The 12,500-nt window shown below is 48.4% G+C and overlaps 2 protein-coding genes across 3 annotated transcripts in view; one reads left to right on the top strand and one right to left on the bottom strand.

Annotated features, from left to right (window-relative positions):
* LOC127003915 (neurogenic locus notch homolog protein 3-like) overlaps nt 1-12,500 on the bottom strand; it is a 60,679-nt gene that overhangs the window by 44,905 nt on the left and 3,274 nt on the right. For both annotated transcript variants that reach the window (XM_050871021.1, XM_050871025.1), the window contains exon 2: nt 5,864-5,961. In XM_050871021.1, coding sequence (XP_050726978.1) covers nt 5,864-5,960 — 97 coding nt within the window. In that variant the 5' untranslated portion in view covers nt 5,961. The remainder of the gene's footprint in view (nt 1-5,863; nt 5,962-12,500) is intronic.
* On the top strand, nt 6,049-11,605 carry LOC127003198 (uncharacterized). The gene is made up of 5 exons (XM_050869573.1): nt 6,049-6,067; nt 6,215-7,267; nt 7,318-8,186; nt 10,466-10,687; nt 11,276-11,605. The coding sequence occupies exons 1-5, from the start codon at nt 6,049-6,051 to the stop codon at nt 11,603-11,605; spliced, it is 2,493 nt and encodes an 830-aa protein (XP_050725530.1).

Below are 12,500 nucleotides of genomic sequence, written 5' to 3'. Positions count from 1 at the left end.
AAGAATTGGGATGACCACATCCCCAGTGATGTTATATACCTGGACTTTCAGAAAGCCTTCGACAAGGTACCGCACGAACGACTTCTTAAGAAACTGCACTCGGCGGGCATTGGAGCCAATTTGATCGCGTGGATAAGAGACTGGCTCACCGGCAGAAAACAACGAGTGCTACTCAGCGGACAGCCTTCCGATTGGCTTCCAGTCACTAGAGGAGTGCCTCAAGGGTCAGTGCTGGGACCCATTCTCTTCATCATATATATCAACGACCTAGAAACAGAACTGAAATCCACACTATAAAATTTTTCTGATGACACCAAAGTGGGTGGAAAGGCCCTCATAAAGACCGACTGCGAAATCATCCAGAAAGACCTCGATCACATTATCGAATGATCGGAAAAATGGCAAATGTCCTTTTTTTTTTTTTTTTTTTTTTTACAACAAAGGAGGCAGCTCAAGGGCACACAAAAAAAGAAAACAATAATAAAAAAAAGCCCGCTACTCGCTGCTCCTAAAAAAGAAACAAAAGAGGTGGCCGAAAGCAAGATCAAATACGGGAGGAGAGGTGTCCTGATACCCTCCTCTTGAAAGAGTTCAAGTCGTAGGCAGGAGGAAATACAGATGAAGGAAGATTGTTCCAGAGTTTACCAGCGTGAGGGATGAAAGAGTGAAGATGCTGGTTAACTCTTGCATAAGGGGTTTGGACAGTATAGGGATGAGCATGAGTAGAAAGTCGAGTGCAGCGGGGCCGCGGGAGGGGGGGAGGCATGCAGTTAGCAAGTTCAGAAGAGCAGTCAGCGTGGAAATATCGATAGAAGATAGAAAGATAGGCAACATTGCGGCGGAATTTAATATGTATAAGACTATCATTATGAGGAGAGGTGATGAGACGAAGAGCCTTAGCCTCCACTCTGTCCAGAAGAGCTGTGTGAGTGGAGCCCCCCCACACATGAGATGCATACTCCATACGAGGGCAGACAAGGCCCCTGTATATAGACAGCAACTGTGCAGGGGAGAAGAACTGGCGGAGACGGTACAGAACGCCCAGCCTCGAGGAAGCTGATTTAGTAAGAGATGAGATATGAAGTTTCCAGTTGAGATTTTGAGTTAAGGATAGACCGAGGATGTTTAGTGTTGAGGAAGGTGATAGCTGGGTGTTGTCAAAGAATAGGAGATAGTTGTTTGGAAGATTGTGTCGAGTGGATAGGTGGAGAAACTGTGTTTTTGAGGCGTTGAAGGACACCAGGTTCTTCTTGCCCCAATCGGAAATAATAGTAAGGGCTGAGGCTAAGCGTTCTGCAGCCTCCAGCCTTGAGTCGTTAAGTTCCTGTAGGGTGGGTCTTCTATTAAAAGAAGTTGAGTAATGCAGAGTGGAATCATCGGCGTAGGAATGGATAGGACAGTTTGTTTTGGAAAGAAGATCATCAATGAACAACAGAAAAAGAGTGGGAGATAGGACAGAACCCTGTGGGACACCACTGTTAATAGATTTAGGGGAAGAACAGTGACCGTCTACCACGGCAGAAATAGAACGGTCAGAAAGGAAACTGGAGATAAAGGTACAGAGAGAAGGATAGAAACCGTAGGAGGGTAGTTTCGAATGCAAAGATTTGTGCCAGACCCTATCAAAAGCTTTTGATATGTCCAGCGCAATAGCAAAAGTTTCACCGAAACGGCTAAGAGAGGATGACCAAGAGTCAGTTAAGAAGGCTAGGAGATCACCAGTAGAACGCCCCTTGCAGAACCCATACTGGCGATCAGATAGAAGGTCAGAAATGGAAAGGTGCTTTTGAATCTTCCGGTTAAGGATTGATTCAAAAGCTTTAGATAGACAAGAAAGTAAAGCTATTGGACGGTAGTTTGAGGGATTGGAGCGGTCACCCTTCTTAGGCACAGGCTGTATGAAGGCATACTTCCAGCAAGAAGGAAAGGTAGATGTTGACAGGCAGAGGCGAAAGAGTTTGACCAGGCAGGGTGACAGCACGGAGGCTCAGTTTTTAAGGACAATAGGAGGCACTCCATCAGGTCCATAAGCCTTCTGAGGATTGAGGCCAGAGAGGGCATAGAAAACATCATTTTGAAGAATCTTTATAACAGGCATAAAGGAGTCAGAGGGGGGATGAGTAGGAGGAATATGCCCAGAATCGTCCAGAGTGGAGTTTTTAGAAAAGTTTTGAGAGAAGAGTTCAGCCTTAGAGATAGATGAGACGGCAGTGTTGCCGTCAGGACTGAGGAGTGGAGGGAAAGATGAAGAAGTGAAGTTGGAGGAGATGTTTTTGGCTAGATGCCAGAAGTCACGGGAAGAGTTAGAGAAAGCAAGGTTTTGGCATTTTCTATTAATGAAAGAATTTTTGGTTAGTTGGAGAATAGATTTGGCACGATTTCGGGCAGAAATGTAAAGTTCATAATTAGCATTAGTTTGAAGGCTCTGGTACCTTTTGTGAGCTACCTCTCTATCATTGACAGCACGAGAACAAGCGTGATTAAACCAAGGCTTTTTAGCGTGAGGAGTAGAGAAAGAACGAGGAATGTATGCCTCCATTCCAGAGACAATCACCTCTGTGATGCGCTGAGCACACACAGAGGGGTCTCTTTCCTGGAAGCAATAATCATTCCACGGGAAATCGGAGAAGTACATCCTCAGGTCGTCCCACCGAGCTGAAGCAAAATGCCAGAAGCATCGCCTCATCGGTGGGTCCAGAGGGTGTACAGGAGCGATAGGACAGGATGCAGAAATAAGATTGTGATCGGAGGAGCCCAACGGAGAGAACAGTTTGACAGAATAAGCAGAAGGGTTTGAGGTAAGGAAGAGGTCTTGAATGTTGGGCCGGTCTCCAAGACGGTCGGGAATACGTGTAGGGTGCTGGACCACCTGCTCTAGGTCGTTGAGGATAGCAAAGTTGTAGGCTTGTTCACCAGGATGGTCAGTGAAAGAGGATGAAAGCCAAAGCTGGTGGTGAACATTGAAATCTCCTAGGATGGAGATTTCAGCGAAGGGAGAGTGGGTCAAGATGTGCTCCACTTTAGAATTCAAATAGTCAAAGAATTTTACATAGTTGGTAGAGTTAGGTGAGAGATAAACAGCACAGATGTATTTAGTAATAGAATGACAATGAAGTCTTAGCCAGATGGTGGAAAATTCAGAAGAGTCAAGGTCGTGGGCACGAGAGCAAGCGATGTCGTTGCGCACGTAGGCGCAACATCCAGCTTTGGATTGAAATTTAGGATAGAGATAGTAGGAGGGAACAGAGTAGAGATTGCTGTCAGTAGCCTCAGAAACCTATGTTTCGGTAAGGAAGAGAAGGTGAGGTTTAGAGGAGGAGAGATGATGTTCCACAGAATGGAAATTAGAGCGAAGACCGCGAATGTTGCAGAAATTGATTAGGAGGAGGTTCGAGGAGTTATCAAGACACCTTTCGACCCGAAAGGTGTCTTGATAACTCCTCGAAGGGGAAGGGGAGTCCTCCATGGGGGAATTTGTTAATGCTGACAAATGCAAAGTCATGCACATTGGGTCCAGAAATAGCAACCACACATACATCATGAATGGGAAACCTCTGCAGGCGATGCAAGAGGAAAAGGATCTTGGGGCCACTATAAGCAATGACCTGACACACGCGAATCACTGTAAAAAAGCATACAACAAAGCCAACACTATGCTCGGGTTCATAGCGAGAAACTTCGTGTGTAAAACGCCAGACGTGATGATGGTAAGACCGCACCTCGAGTATGCAGTGCAGTTCTGGTCTCCTAATTATTACAGAAAGGACATTGATTTACTGGAAGGGATTCGACGACGCGCCACGAAAATGATTCCAACCTTAAGGGCCCAACCGTACGAGGAACGACTCAAGCGACTCAGTCTCTTTACATTGGAGAAAAGACGACTACGAGGGTATATGGTTCAAGTCTTCAAGCACCTAAAAAAGTTCAGTGACGTCGAGTACTCCAAATTCTTTCAACTACAAACCAACTCAAGAACTAGAAATAACGGTTTACCCATTCAGTCGAGTCGATGCAACACAGACATCGGAAGGCGTTTCTTTTCAAACCGAGTCATCCGCCATTGGAACAATCTTCCCTCAGAAGTATTAAATGCGAATACCATCAACTCCTTCAAAAATCGAATCGGCCGTCATTTCGTTGCGTCAGGAATAAACTGAATATTGAGGTGCTTTCATCTGCTCCCCAGGCCCCAAGTGGCTGATGAGCAGATTAAATCACCAAACCGGGCAACCTCGAAATGAGCCAATAGGCTTTCTGTTGCCTGCATTTCCAGGTTTCCATGTTTCTTCTTCTTCTTCTTCTTCTTCTTCTTCTTCTTCTTCTTCTTCTTCTTCTTCTTCTTCTTCTTCTTCTTATTATTATTATTATTATTATTATTATTATTATTATTATTATTATTATTATTATTATTATTATTATTATTATTATTCCTCATCTTCTTTCTCTTTTTGGTAATGTTCTTCGTATTCTTGTTTTCTTGCTTTTCTTGTGCTTTTTCTCGTCTTTGTTTTCCTGTTTTTCATTCTTCCTGTTCTTTTTAGAAATGTTCTTTTTGTTCTTGTTATTATTATTATTATTATTATTATTATTATTATTACTACTACTACTACTACTACTACTACTTACTACTACTACTACTACTACTACTACTACTATTATTATTATAATAATAATAATAATAATAATAATAATAACGATAATTATTATTATTATTATTATTATTATTATTATTATTATTATTATTATTATTATTATTATTATTATTATTATTATTATTATTATTATTATTATTATTATTATTATTATTATTATTATTATTATTATTATTATTATTATTATTATTATTATCATTATTATAATACTAGTACCAATTATAATATTACTACTACTACTACTACTACTACTACTACTACTACTACTACTACTACTACTACTATTACTACTGCTGCTACTACTACTACTACTACTACTACTACTACTACTACTACTACTACTACCACTACTAATGATAATGATAATTATTATTATTATTATTATTATTATTATTATTATTATTATTATTATTATTATTATTATTATTATTATTATTATTATTATTATTATTATTATTATTATCATCAATCACATCGAACTCGGGTGTGAAACCAGATAAATTAAAAATATACTTCGCTGTGTTTGTTGTCAAGGATTCTGCTCCGAAAAAAATTACTGTGATGTGCTGCAATACTGTATTCAGCAATGGTGTCATTGCTGAGTGAGGGGTAGGACTAGATATTATATTTGATCGAACTGTTATTATTGACGGTGATAAAGAACTTTATATAAGTTCGGCAGCAGGTACAAAGAGTTAGAGTTGACTATTTTGTATTTACAAATTTGTTAGTGGCTTTACTATATTATCTTGCTTTTCTACATTTTTTGGTTGTGTGTATTTTAGATCCGTTTGTATTTATATAATTTTGTATTTATATATTTATGTATTTTGTATTTGTATATTTTGAGATGAATATTCTACATTATTTTGCATCTGTTAATTTTGAAAGTGCACAGTTTTACATTATCGTACATTTCGACGTAACGCTCCACCTGTCTCTTGCACTACTACTATAAATCCTGCTACACCTGCCGACCGCCTGGGACCTGCCGCCTCGCCTCCCCGCCTCGCCCTCCCGTCTCGCTGCTATCCATCCACATGCTATTGAACTCATCCCCTTGAGAGCATTAATTGTGTCAGTCTTCTTACCTTGCCCTAATGCTCACTCCTCTATCCTAACCCTTTCCTACACGCTGTACACTGGCTCTTCATCTTTCTGCATCTTATTCAACTCTTCCTTTGAGTGTCGTGTCATACTATTCTCACCTTGCGCTGATGCCGCCGCCACGCAACACGCCACCACCACCACCGCCACAGTTGCCGTCGCCGCTGCCATTTTGCTAAGCCTTGCATGTGACGTCATCCTGCAAGAAACCCAGGCTGTAATTATCCTGCCGTTCATTGTGGGAATCAATAGTGGTTGTTATTACGAGGAGGCTCTCAAGAAGGTGATGGTTGGGGAGGGAGGGCGTCAGCTGCACCTAAACGACAGCCACACCCACACGCTATACAGCCCCCCCAAGTCAGCCACACACTAACGCTCGTCACACACCCATACCAGGCACACACCCACGCCAGCCACACCCTCCCTCCACGCGTGCCACACTCCCACTCCAGCCACACCTCCCCACACCCAAGCACCCCATAACTCCAGACACAGCCCCACGCCAGCCACATTCCGACGCCAATCACACCCCCACGCCAATCACACCCCAACGCCATCCACACCCCCACGCCAATCACACCCCTACGCCAATCACACCCCCACGCAAGCCACACCACAACGCCAATCACCCCCCCACGCCAATCACACCTCCACGCAAGCCACACCACAACGCCAATCAGACCCCCACGCCAATCACACCCCCACGTCAATCACACCCCCATGCCAGCCACACCCCCAAGCCAATCACACCCCCACACCAATCACACACCCACGCCAGCCACAGGCCCACGCCAATCACAGCCCCACGCCATTCACAGCCCCACGCCAGTCACACCCCCACGCCAATCACACCCCCACGCCAATCACACCCCAACGCCACCCACACCCCAACGCCAATCACACCCCCACGCCAATCACACCACCACGCAAGCCACACCACAACGCCAATCACACCCCCACGCCAATCACACCCCCACGTCATTCACTCCCCCATGCCAGCCACAGTCCCAAGCCAATCACTCCCCCACCCCAATCACACCCCCACGCCAGCCACAGTCCCACGCCAATCACACCCCCACGCCAATCACACCCCCACGCCAAGCACCCCCCCACGCCAATCACACCCCACGCCAATCACTACCCCACGCCAGCCACACACCCGCCAGTCACACCCCACGCCCATCACACTCCCACGCCAGCTAGACCCCCACGCCAGCCACACCCCACGCCAATTCCACCCCACGCCAATCTCACCCCACGCCAATCACACCCCACGCCAGCCACACCCCACGCCAATCCCACCCCCACGCCAATCACACCCCACGCCAGCCACACCCCACGCCAATCACACCCCCACGCCAATCACACCCCCACGCTAGCCACACCCCCACGCCAATCACACCCCCACGCCAATCACACCCCCACGCCAATCACACCCCACGCCACACCCCCACCCCAAACACACCCCCACGCCAATCACACCCCCACGCCAGCCACACCCCAACGCCAGCCACACCTCCACGCCAGCCACACCCTTACGCCAGCCACACCCCAGCCACACCCCACGCCAGCCACACCCCACGCCAGCCACACCCCACGCCAGCCACACCCCACGCCAGCCACACCCCACGCCAGCCACACCCCACGCCAGCCACACCCACGCCAGCCACACCCCACACCAGCCACCCCTACGCCAGCCACACCCATACGCCAGCCACACCTCCACGCCAGCCACACCCCTACGCCAGCCACACCCCCACGCCAGCCACACCCCCACGCCAGCCACACCCCTACGCCAGCCACACACCCACGCCAGCCACACCCCCACGCCAGCCACACCCCCACGCCAATCACACCCCCACGCCAGCCACACCCCTACGCCAGCCACACCCCTTCGCCAGCCACACCCCTACGCCAGCCACACCCCCACGCCAGCCACACCCCTACGCCAGCCACACACCCACGCCAGCCACCCTCCACGCCAGCCACACCACGCTAGCCACACACCCACGCCAGCCACACCCCTACGCCAGCCACCCCCCCACACCAGCCACACTCCCACGTCAACCACACCCCTGCGCCAGCCACACCCCCACGCCGGCCACACCCCTACGCCAGCCACACCCCCAGGCCAGTCACACTCCTACGCCAGCCACACCCCTACGCCAGCCACACACCCACGCCAGCCACACCCCCACGCCAGCCACACCCCCACGCCAGCCACACCCCTACGCCAGCCACACCCCCACGCCAACCACACCCCCAGGCCAGTCACACCCCTACGCCAGCCACACCCCCACGCCGGCCACACCCCTACGCCAGCCATACCCGCACGCCAGCCACACCCCCAGGCCAGTCACGCCCTCATACCAGCCACACCCCCACACCAGCCACACCCCTACGCCTATTACGTGCGTGCCCTTTGTATGGTGTACTGCCGGTGCATTATGTTGACGTGTGTGTGTGTGTGTGTGTGTGTGTGTGTGTGAGAGAGAGAGAGAGAGAGAGAGAGAGAGAGAGAGAGAGAGAGAGAGAGAGAGAGAGAGAGAGAGAGAGAGAGAGAGAGAGAGAGAGAGAGAGAGAGAGAGAGAGAGAGAGAGTGTGTGTGTGTGGGGGGGGGGTGGGGAGGGGGTTGTGATCAATAAAATATCTGAATCTGAATCTGAATCTATGTGTGTGTGTGTGTGTGTGTGTGTGTGTGTGTGTGTGTGTGTGTGTGTGTGTGTGCACAGGGTGATCTGATGCGTCTACTGCAATAACACAGCTTAGTGTTAACTGCTTGCTTTGCCTGCCTTCTCGCTTTCAGTTACTGCCGCTGGGTAGCCTTTGTGGAGAAAAAGGAAGCCGAGTGCGTAAGTCTTTCCCTGCCAGTACATAGCCTCTCCTTCACCAAGATCCCTCTACTGTGCCTCCTCGCGGCCACACACGGTAATTGGATGTCTTGCGACTCCAGGTTAAATCAGTGGCGGATCTCGGAACAGTAGTGGGTCCCAGAGGTTCGGCGTGCAGGCCCACCGGCGTGTGGACACGCCCTGGCGCCTACCAACCGCTACACGTGCTGCTTGTAGGTAATGTTTATTTAGACAAAGGCTAGGAGAAGGAAAACTTTGAATTGAAACCACCTGCTGCCTTGTAGGTTAAGCTTTTTTCGGGCAAAGGCTAGGAGAAGGAAAACTCTGATTTTAAACCACCCACTTACTTCGTGGGTTAGGCAACAGGCAGGTGACGCTCGTTGGCGCTGTAGTATAGCAATCACCTAGGAGAAGGTCACTCCGAAGTTAAACCGCGTGTTAGGACCGCGTGTTAGGCGACGCACAACAGACCGTGCTGTAGGCAGGACTCTGCAGCCAGGGGAGCTCTCCGGTCGTCTCGGAGTCCCTCTCTGCCACCGGCTCCGGATCTCTTCTTGCGAAGCTCAGTGCAGTCAGGATTTGTGCATCCCTCCCTGCAATTAAATCTTTTCACTGCACAAGTCCATCGCTCCACGTATGATCCTCTATTCACCCACCCAATCTATCATCGTCCTGCGGCGATGGGGCTCTAACGACGGGGACGGGCTCAGAATAGGGTTGGAAGTCTCCAGTTAGGCTCCCGCACGCAGGCGGCATGGACACGACGGTCGCTGAAAATCTGGACCAGGGAGACTGGGGTTTTCTTCGGCAGCGATCCATGTGACTAGGCAGCCCTCTTCAGGGACCGCACTGCCTACCCCAATCCGGGGAGGGCCTAGAAAAGGTGGCCTAAAAATTGTGTCTCCCACCTGTTCCGGTTGAGCTACCGCACTCAGCAGGGTATCACTATTTCGCTGTCGTAAAAACAAGAAGAATGATTTCAGTCTCCGCGTCGGTACATGGAATGTTCAAACGCTTCTTGACAATCCTGACTCGGACCGTCCGGCAAGGCGCACAGCTCTTATTGCTGCCGAGCTGCGCCGATACAATATAGACATCGCTGCTCTCAGCGAGACTCGTTTTGCAGATGAGAAGTCCCTTTGTGAGACTGGAGAGGGCTACACCTATTGGATAGGACGACCTGGTGGCGACCGAAGACACATGGAGTTGGCCTGGCCATAAGAATTCACTCACCAAATACCTTCATGAGGCCCCGGTTGGCATAAGTGAGCGGATAATGACACCGAATACTGCTATCTAACAGACGTTTTGCCAATATCCTAAGCGCATATGCGCCGACGCCAGTTGCTGAGGACGACGACAAGGATACTTTTTACGAGTCACTCCGCTCCGCGCTCCTGCGCGTCCCGCACACTGATAAATTGATCCTACTCGGGGACTTCAATCCCCGAGTCGGCAATGACTACCATATTTGGGGAGGTGTCATAGGCCGACATGGTGTCGGGAAATCCAACTGCAACGGGCTGCGACTCCTCTCTGTTTGTGCGGAGTTCGATCTCACCATCACAAATACCATCTTCCAACAGCCTAACAAATACAAAACGACCTGGATGCACCCCCGATCTCCCACAGCAATGAAAAGATGCCAATATCATGCCAATATATAAAAAAAGAAAGGCGACAAAGCTGACTGCGGTAACTACAGGGGAATCTCGTTACTCTCTGTAGCGGAAAAAGTCCTCGCAAAGGCTATGCTCAACCGTTTTCTGTCGAGCGTTGTGGACGACGTTCTACCTGAATCCCAGTGCGGCTTCCGACCTGACAGTTCTACCATCGATATGGTCTTTGTAGCCAGACAGTTGCAAGAAAAATGCAGGGAGAATCATAAAGATCGATCTCTTCCTGGCCTTCGTAAATCAGACCAAGGCCTTTGACACCGTAAACAGGGACCTCCTCTGGGGCGTCCTCTCCAGATGCGGCTGTCCTCCAAAGTTCCTCGCACTGCTGCGGTCGCTCCACGATGGGATGTCGGCGCGGGTTTCCGTCGGAGGTGAAGAATCTGCACCATTCAACGTAAACATCGGTGTTAAACAGGGCTGCGGCTCGCTCCGGTCCTCTTCAACATCTTCCTCGTGGCCATCACGCTCATCTCACGTGAAAAGATCGATCGGGACGACGCCGTTGCCATCAGCTACAGACTTGACGGCAGCTATTCAATCTCCGTCGGCTAAAAGCCACCACCAAAACACCGGTGACAATACTGTCATCGCTGCAACCTCAGCTACCATCGTATGGGCCTGAAAGTCAACACCCGGAAGACTGAGGTCATGTGCCAACTTTCTTTCACCAACGCTCTCCAATCGCCATAATAGATGGGAGTATCTTGAATGATGTCGATCGCTTTATCTATCTTGGATCCGTTCTCAGCTCCAACTGCGACCTCGGAGACGAGATCTGGAACAGATTGAGGATGGCTTCGTCGGCTTTCGGACGCCTGAGTAAGCGCTTTTTTCTTAACCGTGACCTTACCATTTCAACTAAGGTCAACGTCTATCACGCCGTCTGCATCTCCATCTCCACCTTGCTCTACGGTTGTGAAGCCTGGACTCCCCATCGCTCCCACATAAAGAACCTTGAGGCCTTCCATATCACCTAATGCAGCGCATATTGGGAATATCCAGGAAGGACAAAGTGACGCACTCCGACATCTACGCGCGCACCGGCTGCAGCAATCTGGAGGCCATTTTCTATGGCCGTCAGCTGCGGTGGGTACGCCACACAATTCGGATGCCTCCCAGCCGTCTCCCACACCAAGTGCTCTATGGAGAGCTAAGGACGGGGAAGCGGAGCGCAGGGGGGCAGAAGAAAAGGTTCAAGGACCACTTCAAAACCACACTAAATAAACTTAATATCTCACGAACCCAACTTGAGACCATGGCTGTCACCCGATCAAACTGGCGTGCTGCTGTCAAGGAGGGGACGAAGCCTTGAGGACGCCAACACAAGGGATAAAGAGGAAAAGCAGCGTCGTCGACATGTGCGGCAGGATCTTCCACCTCCGTCTCCGGGAAGCGGGTCACGTGCCAGACCTATTGCCGTATCTTCGCCTCGGAATTCGGCCTCCACTCTCACCAGCGACGTCATCGGCGCACCTAATGTGGAGCGATAGTCGTCGTTTCGAAGGACTACTTTAAGCAAGCAAACAAGTGTGTGTGTGTGTGTGTGTGTGTGTGTGTGTGTGTGTGTGTGTGTGTGTGTGTGTGTGCATCTAAATGTTTGTATGTGTGAATACTAATTGTGTGGTCTACGGGCATAATTATAGAAAGCGTAAAATTTCGAAGCCTGGTACAATCATGCATGTATATATGTGTATGTATTCATGCATTCATATGTGTATGTATGTATGTATGTGTATATATGTATGCATGTATATATGCGTATGTATGCATATATGTATGTACAGAATTAAAAATATATGTACATTTGTATGTTTGATGGCATGTATGTATGTATTTGTGTGTATGTATGTATTTTCGTACATACAAATGAAGTATGTTTATTTGTATATTTTTCTGCACGTACTCATTTTAGCCAAACATGTTGGCCAATTAACTGGATATTTAATCATTTAATTAGTCCATCAATCAGTCACTCATCGAATGATTCTCTTTTTGTACCGGTATCTATACATTCCTATTAATCAGTAAGGTAGTATCTAGTATTTATTAATCTATATTGATCAGTCAGTCAATTAGTTAATCTATTCACATGTCTAATTGTCGATCTATCTATCTATCTATCTATCTACCTATCTCTCTATCTATCAATCTATATCTATCTATCTATCTATCTATCTATCTATCTATCTATCTATCTATCTATCTAT

This window comes from Eriocheir sinensis, chromosome 3, assembly GCF_024679095.1.
Source record: "Eriocheir sinensis breed Jianghai 21 chromosome 3, ASM2467909v1, whole genome shotgun sequence".
NCBI lineage: Eukaryota > Metazoa > Arthropoda > Malacostraca > Decapoda > Varunidae > Eriocheir > Eriocheir sinensis.
This window is presented reverse-complemented; position numbering and strand designations above follow the sequence as displayed.